This window comes from Ictalurus punctatus, chromosome 23 (genome assembly GCF_001660625.3).
Source record: "Ictalurus punctatus breed USDA103 chromosome 23, Coco_2.0, whole genome shotgun sequence".
Taxonomy (NCBI): Eukaryota; Metazoa; Chordata; class Actinopteri; order Siluriformes; family Ictaluridae; genus Ictalurus; species Ictalurus punctatus.
The window spans coordinates 12,598,284-12,616,222 of NC_030438.2; the positions used below are offsets into that span (position 1 = coordinate 12,598,284).

At 38.8% G+C, this 17,939-nt stretch overlaps 1 protein-coding gene across 2 annotated transcripts; it reads right to left on the minus strand.

Moving 5' to 3' along the window:
* Positions 1 to 1,866: 1,866 nt before the first annotated feature.
* On the minus strand, positions 1,867 to 17,241 carry cdh17 (cadherin 17, LI cadherin (liver-intestine)). 2 transcript variants are annotated; one of them, XM_017453855.3, is made up of 19 exons: positions 17,088 to 17,241; positions 15,391 to 15,450; positions 14,947 to 15,042; positions 14,503 to 14,640; positions 13,614 to 13,752; positions 13,357 to 13,515; positions 13,125 to 13,283; positions 12,046 to 12,245; positions 11,773 to 11,904; positions 11,431 to 11,581; positions 11,061 to 11,276; positions 10,170 to 10,246; positions 9,884 to 10,075; positions 9,474 to 9,718; positions 8,807 to 8,937; positions 7,566 to 7,790; positions 7,296 to 7,406; positions 7,026 to 7,142; positions 1,867 to 2,715 (listed from the first exon to the last, which is right to left on the minus strand). In XM_017453855.3, exons 2-19 carry the CDS (start codon positions 15,433 to 15,435, stop codon positions 2,618 to 2,620), a joined length of 2,631 nt encoding a protein of 876 aa, XP_017309344.1. In that variant the 5' UTR covers positions 15,436 to 15,450; positions 17,088 to 17,241; the 3' UTR covers positions 1,867 to 2,617. The 2 variants fall into 2 exon arrangements, with proteins under 2 accessions (XP_017309344.1, XP_047006160.1); XM_047150204.2 differs by lacking the exon at positions 17,088 to 17,241 and adding an exon at positions 15,820 to 15,926.
* Between the last annotated feature and the right edge of the window lie 698 nt (positions 17,242 to 17,939).

The following is a 17,939-nucleotide window of genomic DNA, read 5'->3' on the forward strand; positions in this document are numbered from 1 at the left end:
TTTGCCTTCAACTGTCCAGTTTTGGTAAGCCTGGATACATTATAGCCTCAGATTCCTGACGTTGTGCTTCTGAGATGATTTTTTTGGCTCACCATGGTTGTAAAGACTCATGTGGCAATTCTCCTCTCACTTCTCTCATCAAGGCATTTCCACCTGCAGAACTGACACTCACTGGATGTTTTGTCTTCCTCATCATTTCTGTGTAAACTCAAGAGACTGTTGTGTGAAAAGCTCAGATCAGACGTTTCTGAAGTATTCAAACCAGCCTGTCTTAATAATACATGCCAATAATACATGCACAATAAAACATGCCATGGCTCTTACTGAGATTACATTTAGGCATTTTATGCTGCCACTTGATTGATCGATTGTACAATTGCATGAACGTGTACAGGTGTTTCCAGCATACTGGGAGAGTGGTCAGTGAGTGTAACAGCTAACTATAGACCTAGGTATTTATTGTATAACTTTTAACCAGACAGAGTTGTGGTTTTTCCCGGATAAAATAAACTTGATACTAATACCTACTACTTCTGCTAATATACTAATAACATTTTCCACCTACTCTCTCCTTTGCAGGCGCAATAAAGGTGGGCAGTCCGAAGGCATTGTGCTCCCTGTACAAATATTTATATACGTTTTGGTATGTACTTGTGCTTGGAGCCATGACACTGGAGCCGAGAAAAGCAGCTTTTGGCTCTGGGTGAGGAGAAAGGAGAAGTGTTGAGGTAGTTAACACCTAACCCAAGGTCTAGTTGCAGGGGATGCAGGGAGACGTCCCTGCCACTGCTCCGCCACCAGGAGACATTCCTGGAATGAAACGTTGTTGAGCGGTGGTACCCAGCTGATGACCCTGCAGTTGACCTATGCCATATGGAACTAGTTGCACTGAGCAGGCATTAATGGTGCCAGTAGGGCTTGTTACAGCCTTAGTCACTGGGGAAGCCTGTATGGTTTTGGTTGCGGTAGACATGGAGGCAAGGAAGAGAGATAATCCTATGGGCAATAGAGGAATTCCGACAGGCAGCAGTGCTATAGCAGGTCAACATGTGCAAATAATATAAGTGTCAGCATATAATTGTGTTTAGAGCCATGACATTTTACATATAAAATTGCACAAATTATTATGAAACAAGACTAGATATTAAAAAGGGCTGAGTTCTGTATGTTAATGGAACATTAACACCTTTCCTTTTTATTTTGAGGTTTTATTTTCTGTTTCTGCTCTGTCTCCTACAGCAGTGTGGAAAATATGGATTCTGTATTAAGATCATCTTGGTGTCCATTATAATAGACATATATTTTAATTCACAGATCATTAAACTGGTCTCAGACCTCACTGTGCAATACCTTATACATATATTATACCAAAAATAATAATAATTAAACAATATTGACCTTTTCTTCCTTATATTTTTACTTACATTGTCTGTTTCTGTAAAAATGTGCTTGTTGCAAGAGAACTGGAAATTGTCAACCTCCAACCCTGAAAAATTGGGAATTGGAAAGTCCTGGATGTCCTCTTTAGTGTACAGCAGAAAATAATGGTGTAAAAAGAGGGATGCCGGGATGCAAGAACTAAATGTCCACTACAGAGGACACAAACGGGTGGGTAGGTCTCGGAAGTACACAAAAGTTCATGAAAGTAAAAAAACCCCAAAAAAAAACCCCCCCAAAAAAAACTGCTTTTTCAAAACATGCTCTAATTATTTCAGATTATTCAGCATGTTTCTGTTCTCCACATGCGTCCACTTCTTAATGTACTCACATTAATTCAAATCAAAAGATCTATTTAATATGGTCATGTTGAAATTTTGTATGTTTGATGATACACTGTCTTTATATAAATAATGATACAGTGACCCCTTCTCTGTCACTGGAGATGTTTATTAAGACAAAACCAAATTTCCTACTTATAGTTAATGTAGTACAGTATAGCCTGGCTTTCCGTTCTTAATTCTGACATGAACCAGAGTTTGGGTTGAGCGAGGAAGGGTAATAAAAATGGTAAAATCTTCTGATTATGTTAAAGAGAATAAATATATTAATCTACCCAGCAGTAGAGTATCTACTGTCAATCCTTTATAATACTACAAGCAGTTCCATTCTAACAGAGCACAGATTAATGTAGCACAAAGCTTCACTTTCCACACACACACACGAAAAAGAAAATCAACAAACAAAATCAGCAGCAGCAAAAATCACTGGCCATTCAGATGAGGAATTACAGATGGAGAGATTACAGATGGAGAGCAGATGGAGTGTTACTTCAAACCCTTGACTAAATCAGGTCATTTGTATTTCTGCTTGAAAGCATTTATTTTTAAAAGCTAGCTAAACATTTAGTATTAATCAAGATGGAATATGGTTGAGATGTTTGAGAGAGCCTAATAGACTACACATAGGAGAGTCACCTGGACGCTATCAGGCACCTTTGCTTTAAAACAGAAACAGAAAATTCCAGTCATGAAGAGTGTCACAGTACTACAAAGTCCAACGGTTTGTTTACTTTCAATTGCCTGCCAAATAAAATACAAAAAACACAAGTTCAAAAAGACCACAAGCTATCAACATTGCATGTGAGCAGTGTGCGCATAACTGAGCATGAGCATGGCATCTAGAGCATGGCGTTGGTTTCCCCATCAGCCACCATGGTCTCCTTCTTCTTCTTCTCACGCTTCTTGATGCGGCATATTACAATAGCCAGGAACAAAGCTGCAACGCAACAGAAATATCCATTAATTACTGACATGTAGAAGGTTAAAGGAAAAATCCACCATCTTTATAATGAATGTGAGATCTTCAATGGCATCCAAGATTCATTTTGTAATTAAATTAAATTCTTAGACGTCTTATTTTAAACTTCAACGTTAGTCTATTTACACTCTCAGTGCTGTTCGACTACCTGCTGACCATGGTGCACCTACACTGCCTTCAGAGTCCAGTGCTTGCTGTCTCCACTACTTCTATGCTGGATTTCACTTTGTCCTCCATTTTCTCACCAATTTGGTAATTTGCCATACAACAGCTACCAACTGGGGAGGATGAAGACTAGCACATGCTTCCTCCGAGACATGCGAAGCCAGTCATCACATCTTCTTTTTAAACTTCTGCTCGTGCTGTGTCACAGGGCAGAGTAGCACACATGGAGAAAAGCGCTGTCTATCCTCTTCCACATGATTTCACAGACACCCACGATTGGCTCGTCTCGCTCTGATTCACAGGGGGAGAGGGAGTATGCCATCCCTCCTGCTCAGAAAGCACGCTTTTACTCACGATTTTACAAGAAAATGGTGAGCGAGAAAAAAAGCGCTTGCTGGTTTTTTTGCTCTCAAACTTGACTGTTATCTCTTTTGCTTGACATTATTGAAATTTTTATCTCCTATTAAACACCACTGTAACTGTGCTAGCAATGTCCCCCTGTCACGTCAGTGCAGCTGCAACTTCTCACAGGAATAACAAAAATATAGCCCTAACCAACAAATTAACACCCCAATCTCTACACATCACAATTATTAAATATGAAATGTATTATTATTTAAGGTTGACTGTACCACCACCTTGCCTGTGTCACGACAATTATGCATTGATTTTCTTGATTTTTTTTGTTTCGTTCCAAAATTGATAATATTCATAAGCTCATTTTTACTACTCCACCTGCCGCTTCTGTTCCTTCCTTCGGTTTGACCAGATTTTCAGATGCCCTTCTCTCAAATTCCGTCTCAACTTGACGCTGGTTTGCTTAGTTGAGAGGTGTCTGGTATGAAAGCTACTACTAGCATACTCAACCCTCTTCCTACTACGTAGCTTACAGTGGTGCTTGAAAGTTTGTGAATTTTCTAGATATCTGCATAAATATGACCTAAAACAACATCAGATTTTCACATGTTCTAAAAGTAGATAAAGAGAACTTAAACAAACAAGTAAAAAAAATATTCTACTTGGTCATTTATTTATTGAGGAAAATTATCCAATATTACATATCTCTTAGTGGCAAAAGTATGTGTCAGTATCTGATGTGACCCCACTGTGCAGCAATAACTGCAACTAAACTATTTCCTGTAACTGTTGATCAGTCCTGCACATCGGCTTGGAGGAATTTTAGATCATTCCTCAGTACAGAACAGCTTCAACTATGGAATGTTGGTGGGTTTCCTCACATGAACTACTTGCTTCAGGACCTTCCACAACATTTCTATTGGATTACGTTCAGGACTTTGACATTCCAAAACATTAACTTTATTCCTCTTTAATCATTCTTTGGTAGAATGACTCGTGTGCTTAAGGTTGTTGTCTTGCTGCATTACCCACTTTCTCTTGAGATTCAGATCACAGACAGGTGTCCTGACATTTTCCTTTACAATTCGCTGGTATAATTCAGAATTCAATGTTCCATCAATGATGGCAAGCCGTCCTTTCCCGGATACAGCACAACAGGCCTGAACCATGATACTACCACCACCGTGTTTCACAGATGGGATAAGGTTCTTATGCTGGAATGCAGTTGTGACGAGGAGGAGGGAGAAGCCAGGCTGTGAGGATACACACCTGGCCCTTATTTGGCTAATCAGTGGGAGATTTAGAGATAAAGGAGCAGCTGGAGGTGCCAATGGGAGAATGGGACAGAGAGAGAGAGAGAGAGAGAGAGAGATGCATGTGCACTTTGTGTTACGTTTGTGTGTTATGTTTGTTTACGTTCTGTTTAAGATTAAACTTTATGTTTATGTTCAGCCAGGTCCCACCTCCTCCTTGCCCGACTTATAAGTTTGTTACACTGGTGCTGAAACCTGAGAAGGAGGAGAGACGCGCTGTCGAAGAGCTCTGGCCGTTGTGGGGGATCGCTTCCCAGCTGGCTGAGAACCAGATGACAGTGTGTCGGGGACCAGAGTGTTTTTTCCTTCCTCCTCTCTTTTTCTCTGGCTCTGGCTCTCTCTCCTGCTCACTCCTTGTCTCCTGCTCGCTAACTGTCTCTCCCCTCTTCTCTCCTTTCGCTCCCAGGATGCGGGGTCGCCCTCCCGAAAGAGTGGGATGGGGTGTGCGTCAGGCAAGGGGCCTGAATCTGGCGGCAGAAGAGTGGGATGAGGAGGAGGGAGAGGCCAGGCTATGTGGATGCATACCTGGCACTGATTTGACTAATCAGTGGGGGAGAGAGAGGGAGAGAGAGAGAGATAAAGGAGCAGCTGGAAGTGCCACTGGTTCCTGCCTCCTCCTTGCCCGACTTATAAGTTTGTTACACTCACTTCCAGCCACGCCTTTATCTCTCTGTCTCCCATGGATTAGCCAAATCTGTTCCATGTGTGCATCCTCACAGCCTGGCTTCTCCCACCTCCTCATCACAGTAGTGTTGTCCTTTCTACAAACATAACGCTTCTCATTTATTCCAAAAATTCTATTTTGGTCTCCTCTGTTCACAAAACATTTTTCCATTAGCTTTCTGTCTTGTCCATGTGATATTTAGCAAACTGCAGAAGAGCAGCAATGTTATTTGGAGAGCAGTGGCTTTCTCCTAGCAGCCCTGCCGTGCACCTGATGGTGGACTCATGAATATTAACATTAGCCAGTGTGAGAGAGGCCTGTAGTTGCTCAGAAGATACCCTGGGTTCCTTCGTGACCTCGTGGACTATTACATGTCTTGCTCTTGTAGAGATCTTTGTTGGTCGACCACTCCTGGGAAGAGTAACAATGATCTTAAATTTCCTGTATTTGTACACAATCTATCTGACTGTGGATTTGTGGAGTCCAAACTCTCTAGAGATGGTTTTGTAACCTTTTCCAGCCTGAGGTCCTCAGAAATCTCCTTTGTTCATCCCATGATACACTTCCGCAAACATGTGTTGTGAAAATCAGACTCTGATAGATCCCTGTTCTTTAAATAAAACAAGGTGTAAACTCACACATGATTGTCATCCCATTAATTGAAAACACCAGACTCGAATTTTATCTTCAAATTAAATTGCTAATCCTAGAGGTTCACATACTTTTGCCACTCACAGATATGTAATATCGGATCATTTTTCTCAATAAATAAATGACCAAGTATAATATTTTTCTCTCATTTGTTTAATTAGGTTCTCTTTGTCTACTTTTAGGACTTGTGTGAAAATCTGATGATGCTTTTGGTCATATTATTGCAAATGTATTCAAATCTTGTTTTGCTTCCTAGTGTCCAGTTGTTCTTAGCATAATAAATGTTTCCTTATGTACTGGTGTTGCGCCAGCAGCATTTAAAATGGCTACTGTTACACCAGTCCCAAAAAATAAGAATATGGATTTAGGTAATTTGAATATTGTCGTTGCTTGGAGCGTGTTGTTCCTCAATTACGTAAACACCAGACTGTTAACAATCTTTTTGAGCCTTTTCATTCTGGTTTCTGTCAGTACAGAAACCTCTCGGGTTAAAATCCTAAATGATTTGTTAATAGCTTCTGCCTCTGCCTCTCATTCTGTTCTTATGTTGCTTGTTCTCAGTGCTGCTTTCGATAGTGTTGATCATAATCTCTTACTTTCAAGCTAGTATCCTGACTAAGGCAAGGACAAATGATCATATTATTCCTTTATTGCAATCACTACACTGGCTTCCCATAAGATATTGAGTCGAATGTATAATTCTATTGCTTACAGATAAACCCTTGCCTGGACTGGCTCCCCAGTATATATCTGAGCTCTTAACAAAACGTAAGACATGCAAAAGCGAAACATATTTAAATTCAGGAAAACCTGCAGTATTCACAGAAGAACAAATTTGATCTTCTGTGTAACAACTATGCCTGCATTAGAAAATGACATAATTGGTCATGTAAATAGTTTCCAAAGGCCAGCACACTATAATTTTATATTATATATATATATATATATATATATATATATATATATATATATATATATATATATATATATATATATATATATATATATATGCATGCACATACATACACACACACTCGTGTATATATATATTACACACCTATATATGGTCAAATTAAATCGCTACTTTATGTGCATATTGTATATATGTTGTATCTTACTGATAAATCCCAAAACTCCTCCTAGAATGCCCACAGTAGCGGACATGCCAAACTTCCAGGCATGAGTCCCTGGCTCCACGTAACAGTAACCCAGCTCAGTGCAGTTACATACTCGAACTGTATAAATAAATAAATAAATAAATAAATAAATAAATAAATAAATAAAGAGCAGGGAATAAACACAGCACTCTTACAGTATATAATATGATACACGTAGACATAACTGTCAGAGAATCAGAGAACAAGAAATCTATAAAAAGAAGTCCTTACCTTCGAACCTATGTGTAACACCTACGCCTGCGTTGTCCTTGATGTTGACAGGGATGTTGAAGGTCTGGTCACTGGTGGGCTGCTTCTTTAGAACGAGCTTAGCTGAGGTGCCTACACAACACAAAGTAATAGCGTATCCTATTTTTGGTAGGTCCAGATTAAACAACATAACAGGGCCCTTCTTCCTATATATTGTGTTCATGACTGCATTTGTAATAGTTCATTACAAATATTTACATTCATCATCAGCTAAGCTAACAGTCTGTCTACCGTTTACTGATGTGATCTCCCAGTTGTGATATTTGCGGGCCATTTGCAGAGTGAAGGTAAAGGGTTCTCCAAATGGTTCAGCATCTCCGTCCACGGCAGTCAACATCAAGGGCTCTGGCTTCTTCACACATATGAATCCTTGTGACTTCCGTAACTTAGGGTAGTTATCATTTACATCCATCAGCTGGATGGACACTTCCCTCTCAGCTTGCTGCATCTGATCCTCTGATAGGCCACAAACACAGGAACATGCATATAAATCATTCATTCATGCAACCTACCAGAATACATTGTATTTTATTATATTTGAAGAAATCGGTCTGAACATGTCAAGTTTGTCCAAATTGGGTCAGCGAGACTTAATTTGAGTCAACAGATTAACAGGATATTCCAACTGGCATATGGAACCCCTAAAACCAAAGTCAAGAGATTCTGAATTAGGTTGTAGTCAATTCTTTAAAAATTTTGAGGTGTCATCTTTAAATGATGTTGACATTGATGGGGCTTGGGTTACTCTGGAAGCTTTTTAATTTTAGTGATTCTTAGTAGCGTCTTGCTAGACAAAGACATTGACACTTTCAATTGCTCTAGACTCAGAGCCAACATCATGGACCAATCTGACACCTGGATAGGTCTGGACTCACTCTTTATCATACAGAATTAGGAAACATTGCATGAAAGTAAATGGAAAATAGATATATGCTTATATGCTGAAGATGATCTAACTGAAAAGTGAGAAACTGATAAATAAAGAGCAACATTAAACATTAAATTATAATACTAGGTGTAATAAAAAAAAAAATTGCATTTTATATAAATGTTTGAATTCAGCTAAATTTTAACTCATTATATAGTCTATTAACATTTGTGGATTTCATAGCTTGAAAGTCTTGCACTGGTTATCATGCTTGTGAAGATATTCACTGGTAGATGCTTTAGCATTTTGGGTTTATTGTCAGAGCTAGCTTTAGTGTAAAGCAGTGGTATCCAATCTCATCCACAAAAGGCTGGTTGCATTCCAATGCAACAGGAACCACACCTACAAATCCACTGAAAACCAACATCAACTGATTCAAAGGGCAGAATAAGGCACGGTTCCAATTTGGTTGGAATGAAAACTAGGGCAGCCACACTAGCCCTTTGCAGATGACATAAGACACACCCGGTATAAAGACAGTGACCTTTCAGAAGTACTTATGTAGGATTTAACAATATCTTGTCATCAATAGCCTCGTTCCCACCTGACTCATATGCGATGATTCGGACAGTGAGTTGATCCACCATTTCTCTGTCCAACTCCGCTTTAGTCTTCAACTCCCCTGTTTCAGCGTTCAGGTCCAGCCAGCCATGCTCATCTCCCTCCAGCTTAAACCTAACACACAAGGCCCACAAACATTTCTAGTCTATAACTGTACTGTGTCTGTTCCGAACAGTAAGCATAGCAAAGTTGTATCTCATTCATTCAACTATACAAAAGTTATAGTTTTGTTTGTCCTTTCATGTAATTTTTACTTTTGTTGGACACTCTTTGATTAATTTGTTTAATTCTCCACCTTGGTTATGTTGGATTTCATATGCACCTTCAGAATTACAGGTGATGTGGTATGTATATTTTTCTTACGACCATTGGAGGTGGTGTTATTCTCAATTCTACAAATCCACTTGAAACAATTTAACTGCAAATAAGACAACCCAAACTGTACAGCATGATTCTCCTTATACCATTGCTGCACTAACATGTACTCTAATGGCCATGTCTATAGCACTAGATCCATTGCACGTAATTCGTTTATACTTAATATTATTCTTCTTGTAGTTACAGCACGAACTGCATATTATGTATGTTCAATGTTGAGCACCTGAGATGGCAAAAAAAGAAGCAAAGTTTAATTGAATGGAGTTAATTACATGATTTTATGTCCCTCTGGGTCTTTAGCATCAGCTGTCAAGATGGTGGCTCCTACAGTGATATTTTCTGGGATGTTGACATTCACAGTATCTACAGTGAACACTGGAGGCTCATCCACATCGACCAGCTCAATGACAACGACCGTGCTGGAACGATTGTCATAGTCCACCCCCTCGATCAGTGGCTCAGGATTACGCGCATCGATGTGAAGCTTATAGGTAGATTGAGCCTCATAATCCAACGGCTACAAAAATAAACATGGTGAGAGATGTGAATGAAAGTGGCAAAGAGACGTCTAAGGTACATGAGAAACAAATAAAAACATAGGACAAATAATTTGAGCAAAGATTGGTTAAACTAGTCATCCACGTCCTTGAGTTTAGGTGAGCCATGTTCCTAGTCTTCCTACCCGTGCTATGTAGACTCTGCCCTGTCCAGTGGCATCATCAACTTCTATGGCGAACACATTGTCCGGATCACCTGCAGTGATGTGGTATTCCACCTTAGAGCTGCCTGTCCCTGGATCATCAGCATCCATAGCGGTGATTGTTAGCAGCGTAGTTCCCACTTCAGCTAATTCTGGAACACTGTATCTCCCATACTGCACCAGGGAGAACAAGCACAGCCAATAAGAGCAGGCACTACAGTACAACTAAACTAAAATAAAACACAATGACGGAAGTAATGCTGCTTACATCATTCTTCTCAAAGATGGGGACTTCGTTATTGAGGTCGATAACGTTGATGATAACATCACACTCTGTGCCGTAAACTACATAGGAACAAGAGTAGTTAGTAAAGAATTGACTTTTTACTGGAGATTGCACCAATCCAATACCCAATATCAGTATCGAGCCAATAACAGAAAAATAATGGTGAATCGGATATCAGAGAAAACATATCAGATATCTGATCCTGTAACAAATGGCAAAGATTCTAAATGGATTTGTAAGCAATATTTATTTTTGGAACTGAAAATATTTTATGAAATAACGTATAAAGAGAGTTGACTTTTTTTATTTTGTTAGGATTCACTTTGTTATATTTATAACTATATTATCTCTATTATATTTACAGTATTTACAATGAGAGAGTTTAACTGTGAAGCACTTCATTAAAAAAAGGACATTGTGCTTCAGTTAAAAAAAAGAGAACATTTTAAAGCCAAGTAGTTTTGAAAGAAAACAGTATTTGATGTGTATTGGTACTGGCTGATGTTCAGGGTTTCAGAATCAGTATTGGAAAAGAAAAAGTGTTATCATGCCATCTCTACTTTTTATACTTTATACTTACAAGTGACACAATTAATACATGTTTTTCTTCACTTTTGTAATCAGCTATAATTTTAACACAGACTGTATACTTAGCTATACAATTGACCTTTGATACACACAGAGATAACTGAAACTTTGTTGAAGGGTGAGGTCTTGTCACTAATGTTTTATGTGTCATTTGTTTATATTGGCGATTTGCCCATGCCTTGAGTAGCTTGATTCTTCAACCATAGACCTAATGCTTGATGGAAATGTGTATCTGACATCTTTTGTATCAACAATCTATAGACCACTACCGGAGAAGTACCTCACCTCCATCTGTAACTGAAACCTTAAGATGATATTGCGGCACATCCTTCCTACGGAAGTTATGTTTGGCCACTTGGATACTTCCAAGCGCTTGGTCAATGATGAACATTCCATCAGATGGATTGGTGGGACTCTGGCTCAAAAGCTTGAAGGTCAGCAGCGAGTTCAGTGTTTTCTCCTTGTCGGCATCATGAACCAACAGATCTCCGACGTGGCTACCTAAGTTACCAACAACACAAAAACCCTAATTATATGAAAATTAAAAAAAATAAGAATGAAAGGGTACTTTTTCTTGTAAAGAACCAGTTGTTCTTTATAAAGAACTGTTGTTATTTATTGTCGTTTCTACATTGTTGTGTATGATGTATCTTACCAACTTTCTCATTCTCCTGCACCTCGAACACACTTTCAGCTGTGGCACACTCAGGAGCATTATCATTCACATCTTCCACCACAACTTGGATCTCCAGAGGAGGTTCCAGCTCGACGCCTTGCTCATCCTCAGCCAAGACTACCAGGATGTACTAATGCACACACAAAAACACAGCCAAACACAGAGACATGATCATTGCGATTTCTGTACGACAATCTGAATGTTTAAAGAGAGAGAGAGAGAGAGAGAGAGAGAGAGGTTGGCATTTATTCTCTCACTATTCACTTAGTAATAATAAAACACTTGTAGTTTACACTAAATTATATTTGTATGCAGTTTTACCATGTTCTTTGTCTCTCTGTCTAGTGGCCCAGTGATGTAGATCTCTCCATCTTCATTGATAGTAAAAGGAAAGGGAATTTCTTTCTCCTTCTGCACCAGCTTGTACAGTGCATTAGGGTCATTGGCACGTACCTAAAAAACACACACACACAAAATGATTAAAATGATCCCATTATAATATACACATAAATACAATAACTAGAAAGAAAATTCGACATATCAGAGTTGCATTTCATTTTATGAAGTATTTTTTATTCTTAAACCAAAACTGACCGAGGTAAGCAACATGGGGTATTCCACTATTAAATTCTCCATGATGCCGAATGGTTCAGGTTTAACCCACAGATTCTGAGTCACAGCAATATTGACCCTTGTGATGCTGCTCAGCGCATTCGGCACCCCACCACCTAAATCCTTCACTCGCACGATTAGAGTGTAGTCTGGATCCTGTATGGCGTACAGTCGCCTGTTCTCTGCACACACATAAGAACAAATACAAGAGCGAAACACTAAATACAGAATTCCCCACTACAAAAAATATGATAGAAACAATTAATGGATTATTTGCAATATGGTTAACAAGCTTACAGTTAATTGTGTATTTGCAAACTATATGTAATGTTTAGTGATGCTATTAATGTAAAGCTGAGATTTGATACTCTATATCCTTACTACTTCAGAGATATACAAATGTGTACACTGAATGTCTGAAGAATTGCTTCCTATTTGTCATTAGCCAACTAAATGGCATCGAATTCTACCTGGCAGGTACGTGTACAGAAAGTTTTAGGAGCTAAACAGGCTGATGGCTTACTTAATCTCAGCTGCTGCTGCTCCAAATCACTGCAATGAGCAAGTTCTTTATGCTTAAAATGCATACTCCAGGTCGAGAAATGTGTTCCTCTCTCATTTTTTTCCAGTTAGGCCCTTATTCCACTGTTTTTCCAGATTTTTCAATTCCAGAAATTCAATTTGCCCATACAAAAATGCCAGAATTGTTGGCAAACCACAGCAAACTTATGAACAACATTCTGTAACGTATATGTAAATGTATATTTATGATCTGTATTCTGTAATTTGTACCACAATCTCGACAGTGACCAATCCGTAAACAATCAGTGACAGTAACCAAGAGTGCAGTAAAACCTCACAACTAGGTACACATCGATAACTATACTAGTACTGGGTATCAGTCCGGTACCATGCTCATTTCCTCCTACTCACAACAAATGCTCCAAATACCAACATCCAATACTAGCAGGTGGTAACCCCCACCCCCATAAAAAGACTTACAAAACACTATACTGCATGAATTGTGTGCGTGTGTGTGTCTGCGTGTGCCATGGTCGCACCAGCACGTTGGACACAAGTAAAGAAGGGGTTGTCCTCGAAGGATATCTCATTCCTTGAAGAGCAGAATTCATCAAACTTCCTCTTCAGAACGTCAACATTCCCCCGAGTTTCTCCACGATTGTAAATCACCCCAGTTCTAGCTCTTAGTGACACAGCTCCTAGAACACACAAATTGTTACACAATCTCACAAACACACACCTTTTCAAAAGAACTTTGGATGATTAACTCACCCTCATGTGTGGTGGAAATTTCCCCGGTGTTTGGGTTGATGGTAAAGAAAGCTACACCGGTAGGGTTGGGGATTTGGCTCTCAATACTGTATATCAGTTGTGAATTGGGTGTGTCTGGATCATCAGCATCCGTGGCGAACACATGCACAAACGGAATTCCTATATTCAAACAGTAAGACAGGATATTTTTTAAGGTTCAGCACTATTCCCGTTGGCTTATTCTCAGGAACTCAAACATCTCAGTAAGTAGGTCTCACCTGCAGGTGAATGCTCTCTGATAGTACCACTATACAGGCTCTGATTAAAGACAGGAGCATTGTTGTTGACATCCACAACTAGGAGAACAACTGTGTAAGGTCCATCAACAGTCTCACCTTCAGTTGAATGTGCCTCAATCTACAAGAAAATGCATTTACAAATGTTAATGTTAACAATACAACACAACAAACTGTGAGTTTCGCAACTATAGTTGTGGAAATCCTAACACACTTGAAGGCGGCAGCGACAGTGAGACAGAGGACAGTGTTGCTGCCTCAGCTGACCTCAGGTTGCTCTCTGTGTGTAGTTTCTCATTTTCACCCCTTGTGACTTTCTTCCGGTCTCCAAAAACAAGCCAATACATGGATTGTCTATGCTAAATAAGTGAAGGAGGTGTCTAGGCAGAGGGAGGTCTAGGCATCTCTGCTTAGACTGCTTCCCCCTGCGACCCAGACCCGGATAAGCAGAAGACAGTGGATGAACAGATGAATTAAATGTGTGTGTGTGTGTGGTGCTCTGTGACGACATCCCATCCTGGGTGTATTCCGACATCGCGCCCAGTGTTCCCAGGATAGACACCGGATCCACTACAAACCTGAACAGAATAACGCAGTTGTTGAAGACGAACGGACTGGACCTGACTCATGAAAGCCTGAGTGATATGGTAATGAGCATGATAAGGAGAGGAAATCTTAACACTGAATAGCTCAATTGGTTGAGAAACTCCGCTTTACTGTACGCTACAGTGTACTGAAAACACTAACCAGGAGGACAGTGTATTTGGCCTATTATTAAATGAGACAAAATACCTTTCAATAAAAATCCTGTTTTTGTAAATAAATTCGCATTCTATTCGTCTGCCTTTTTAAAGGATAATCTTTGTCTTACACTTAGAGTGTGTCTTTTTTCTGGGCTCCATTCCAGTGCTTCTTCAAGGTACAGCCAACCATCAGTAGATATGCCAATCTTCCCCTCGGTCTCACCGCTTACATGATATGACGACACGCCATCTGCTTCGGACGTAAACTGGACATAAAAAGAGTTAGCACTTTAAAGGAGTACATCATTAATGAATGGCTGACACTGCATGAAATTAAGTATAGATCTGTATGCATGAACACGTTAGTTTTGTAACATTCTACTAGATTTCACTCACTGTTAGTACTTTTGGGTTTCAAGTGATAGCTGAAATCATTATGGAAATCAAAAACAACCAAACGATTATGTATAGTGCTTGTGTAGTGAATTAAAACATCTTCAACAGAAAGAAAAAAATGCACTATAAAAGTAGAACGCTAATATCAATAAGAGTGACACGCGATCTTTGCTTACCTGAAAAATAGGATATGGCACTGGTGTGGCTTCTGGCACATTCAAGACTTTATGATCTAATGGTCCTTTCTTATCCTCTAGACCAGCTCCATAAGCCTGTGTAAATAATAATTAAAAAAAAATAATAATAATTTAATTACTTTTAAATCCCTTGCAGTTATTGGATTTTCATGGCATGCTTTCTCCTAGATAAAACAGAGGCTGATGGGGGTTATTTGCATGTATGTTTTTTGGTTGACAGTTTAATTAGATGGTGTAATAATTTTTTTTAATGATTTAAAATAACAGCCGAGCGTGGACTTTAGTACAGTTACTGATTTACAGGAAATGAGACCACACAAGTGCAAGGTGTTGAAAGTCTGAAGTGGTTAGTAACCAGGTTGCTCTCTGCTTCATCTTACACACACACACACACACACACACACACACACACACACCACTTACAGAGCAGACAAAAAGAGTCAGGAGCACCAGCTGTGCGCTTGCCATAATGAGAAATAACTCCTGGAAAAAGCAAACACAAAAGCAATTAGAAATTCAGTAAGGCATGACAGACATCTATAGATCTAATATAATTACAGACTAATTACAAATATATACTGTGGCTCTACGACACCACCAGCTAGTTTATGTGTATCGTAGAAGAACCTAATCAAATAAAAAACCCACTTATATCATTTAGAACTCCATTTATGATAAATGACTAAGGGCATAGTGATATGATCAAATATAAACCGATATCTTCTTATTGGACTAAACATTGAGGCGTAACTCATCACGTGTCTTTAGATACTTTTTGAAATTATAGAAGCACAGAATATAAAATCTTATTTAAATTCTATGGACACTTCGAAGAAATTCTCATCATTTTACCTGCTCGCTCCAAAGTGCATATCAAGCTCATACCCAAGGTGTTACTCAAAAGCCCAAGCAATGACCAATATGAATATGAACCACGCTGCTATGTCCTTACAGGTCCTGGTTAGCCTGGTCTGATATGTTAAATCAAATACCTTAATCTTATTCTAAGCATACACTTTCAACTGACTGCCTGCAGGTGTAATAGATTACATAGTAAACCGAATGGAGTCAATTTTCCATTCAAATTGTTGGTATTTAAGTGATAATGGATTTGTTTTCTTGGTGTGGAAACTAAATAACACACAATGATAAAAAAAAATAATCCTTTCCATTTTGGCTAGCACCAGTAGTAATAAAGGCAGTGAGTTTGACAGTATCTCCATGTAGTCGTGGACACGCCCCAAGATTGCGAGAAGGTGACTTTGAGACTTGTTCACTCTCACTTCCCTTCTTTACTTATCGTTCTTATTTTCCTATATTTTTCCCTTTTAATTTTCACTTTTCATGCTCTTATTTTACTTGAATAAAATAAAAAATTATCCTTCAGTTGAAATGAGGTAAAAATAAAATGAGCAACATTTTACCCAACATTAGAGATGATAATAAATGATGTTGAAATGATCAATAACAAATACTACAACTAATTCAGAGAGAAATTATGACCAGCAATAACAATAACTATTATCTTTGTACTCAATGTCTTCCACACTGAAAATGTGCAGGCTCGTTTAGGGTATAACTAATCTAAAAACATGAATAGATTAGAATGATACAGTAGATTAGTTCAAACACATGAGAACCCTGACCGCAAATCACTTTTGAAGCATGTCTGATATTTTTCCTGCTTGGGCCTAAAAAGTATTTCTGCCTCTCAGGCCATATTCACTCATATTCAATGACCTCTGTCCACTTCTCATTAGCTGGAAAGGGAAAACATTTAATAATGTCAATCTGTTCAAGCCATAACAATGCAAGTATACTGACATCTGAAACGTTGACATTTCAGTGAAAATACTTCATACAAAGTCGAGGCCAGCTAAAACCCTTGAGGAAAGCCTCAACAAAGTCAAACCAAGATCACATCATGTGCTCCCACCATGAGTATCTCTCTCTCCCTCTCTCTTGCATACATACACACACACACACACACAAACACACACACACAATGCCACCTTTATCACATCACTCTGGATATCATTAACCACAAGCATAGACAAACCATATAAAGTAAAATAAAATAGACAGTGAACATTGTAACCGAGTAAGAGAGTAAAACATACCTGTCAGGACAGATCCCCTTCTGACTGAGCAGTGACAGAATGAAAGTCACTAGCTTGGAGAATTTCCTGCTACAGTGAAACTTTAACTCATTTTATTGAACCTAATCATTATCTAAAGGTTCCGCTGCTTAGGGGAGTGGAGCCCAGTGCTCATGGGAGTGGAGTCCTTGTCTGTATGAGTCAGTAAAAGTCGTCTGATAAAAACAAGCTTGCAAATAGAAAACGCATGCAGGCTGAACCCAGTGGTCTTTTATCCCTCAGGGTCTTACCATACCCACATATGAAAAGTTTATTAAGATCTGATTGCATCTTCTTTAAGATGTGTGATTTTATCTAAGTATATTTGTACATGTATCTTGAGTAATCCAGACTAAAAGGTCACAGACTTTGCTCTTTGATCTGTCTCCCTTTCTCCAAGCATCACTTACTTTTTTCCATTCTTCTAGACAATGGCATTCACTGAGCAGTCTGTAAATAATTGAACAATCACACAATTTGCCATTTCCATACATCAGAAGATTAGATGTGAAAAGAAATGAATTATGCCATTAATATCAGCTTAATGTCAATAATTGTTCTTTTCTTTTTTTAAATCATTCAGCTTCATAATTACTGGCACCCTTTATGATGATACATCTCTTTTCGTAGTGTCTACCAGAGATGGACCTTATTGATATAGTCAGATATTGGACTGCTCCTTTATGCAGCAATAATATGGCCAATACTGGGCTTTATCCACTAGAGCTTATGAGCTGTATGACAACGATTTATTTGAAGTCTTATTTTTGGTCAAGGCACTAGTACACATGGACATGCTGATTGTGGAAGTCTGTGTTTGTTATGGGACATCCC

Coding starts and splice junctions, on each gene's coding strand:
- cdh17 (XM_017453855.3), bottom strand. CDS start 15,435: ATGGCAAGCGCACAGCTGGTGCTCCTGACTCTTTTTGTCTGCTCT. Junction 8,938..9,473: donor CCAGAGGGACATAAAATCAT/GTAATTAACTCC, acceptor CTTGTGTGTTAG/GTTTAAGCTGGAGGGAGATG. Junction 7,791..8,806: donor AATCATCGCATATGAGTCAG/GTGGGAACGAGG, acceptor GTGGCCTATCAG/AGGATCAGATGCAGCAAGCT.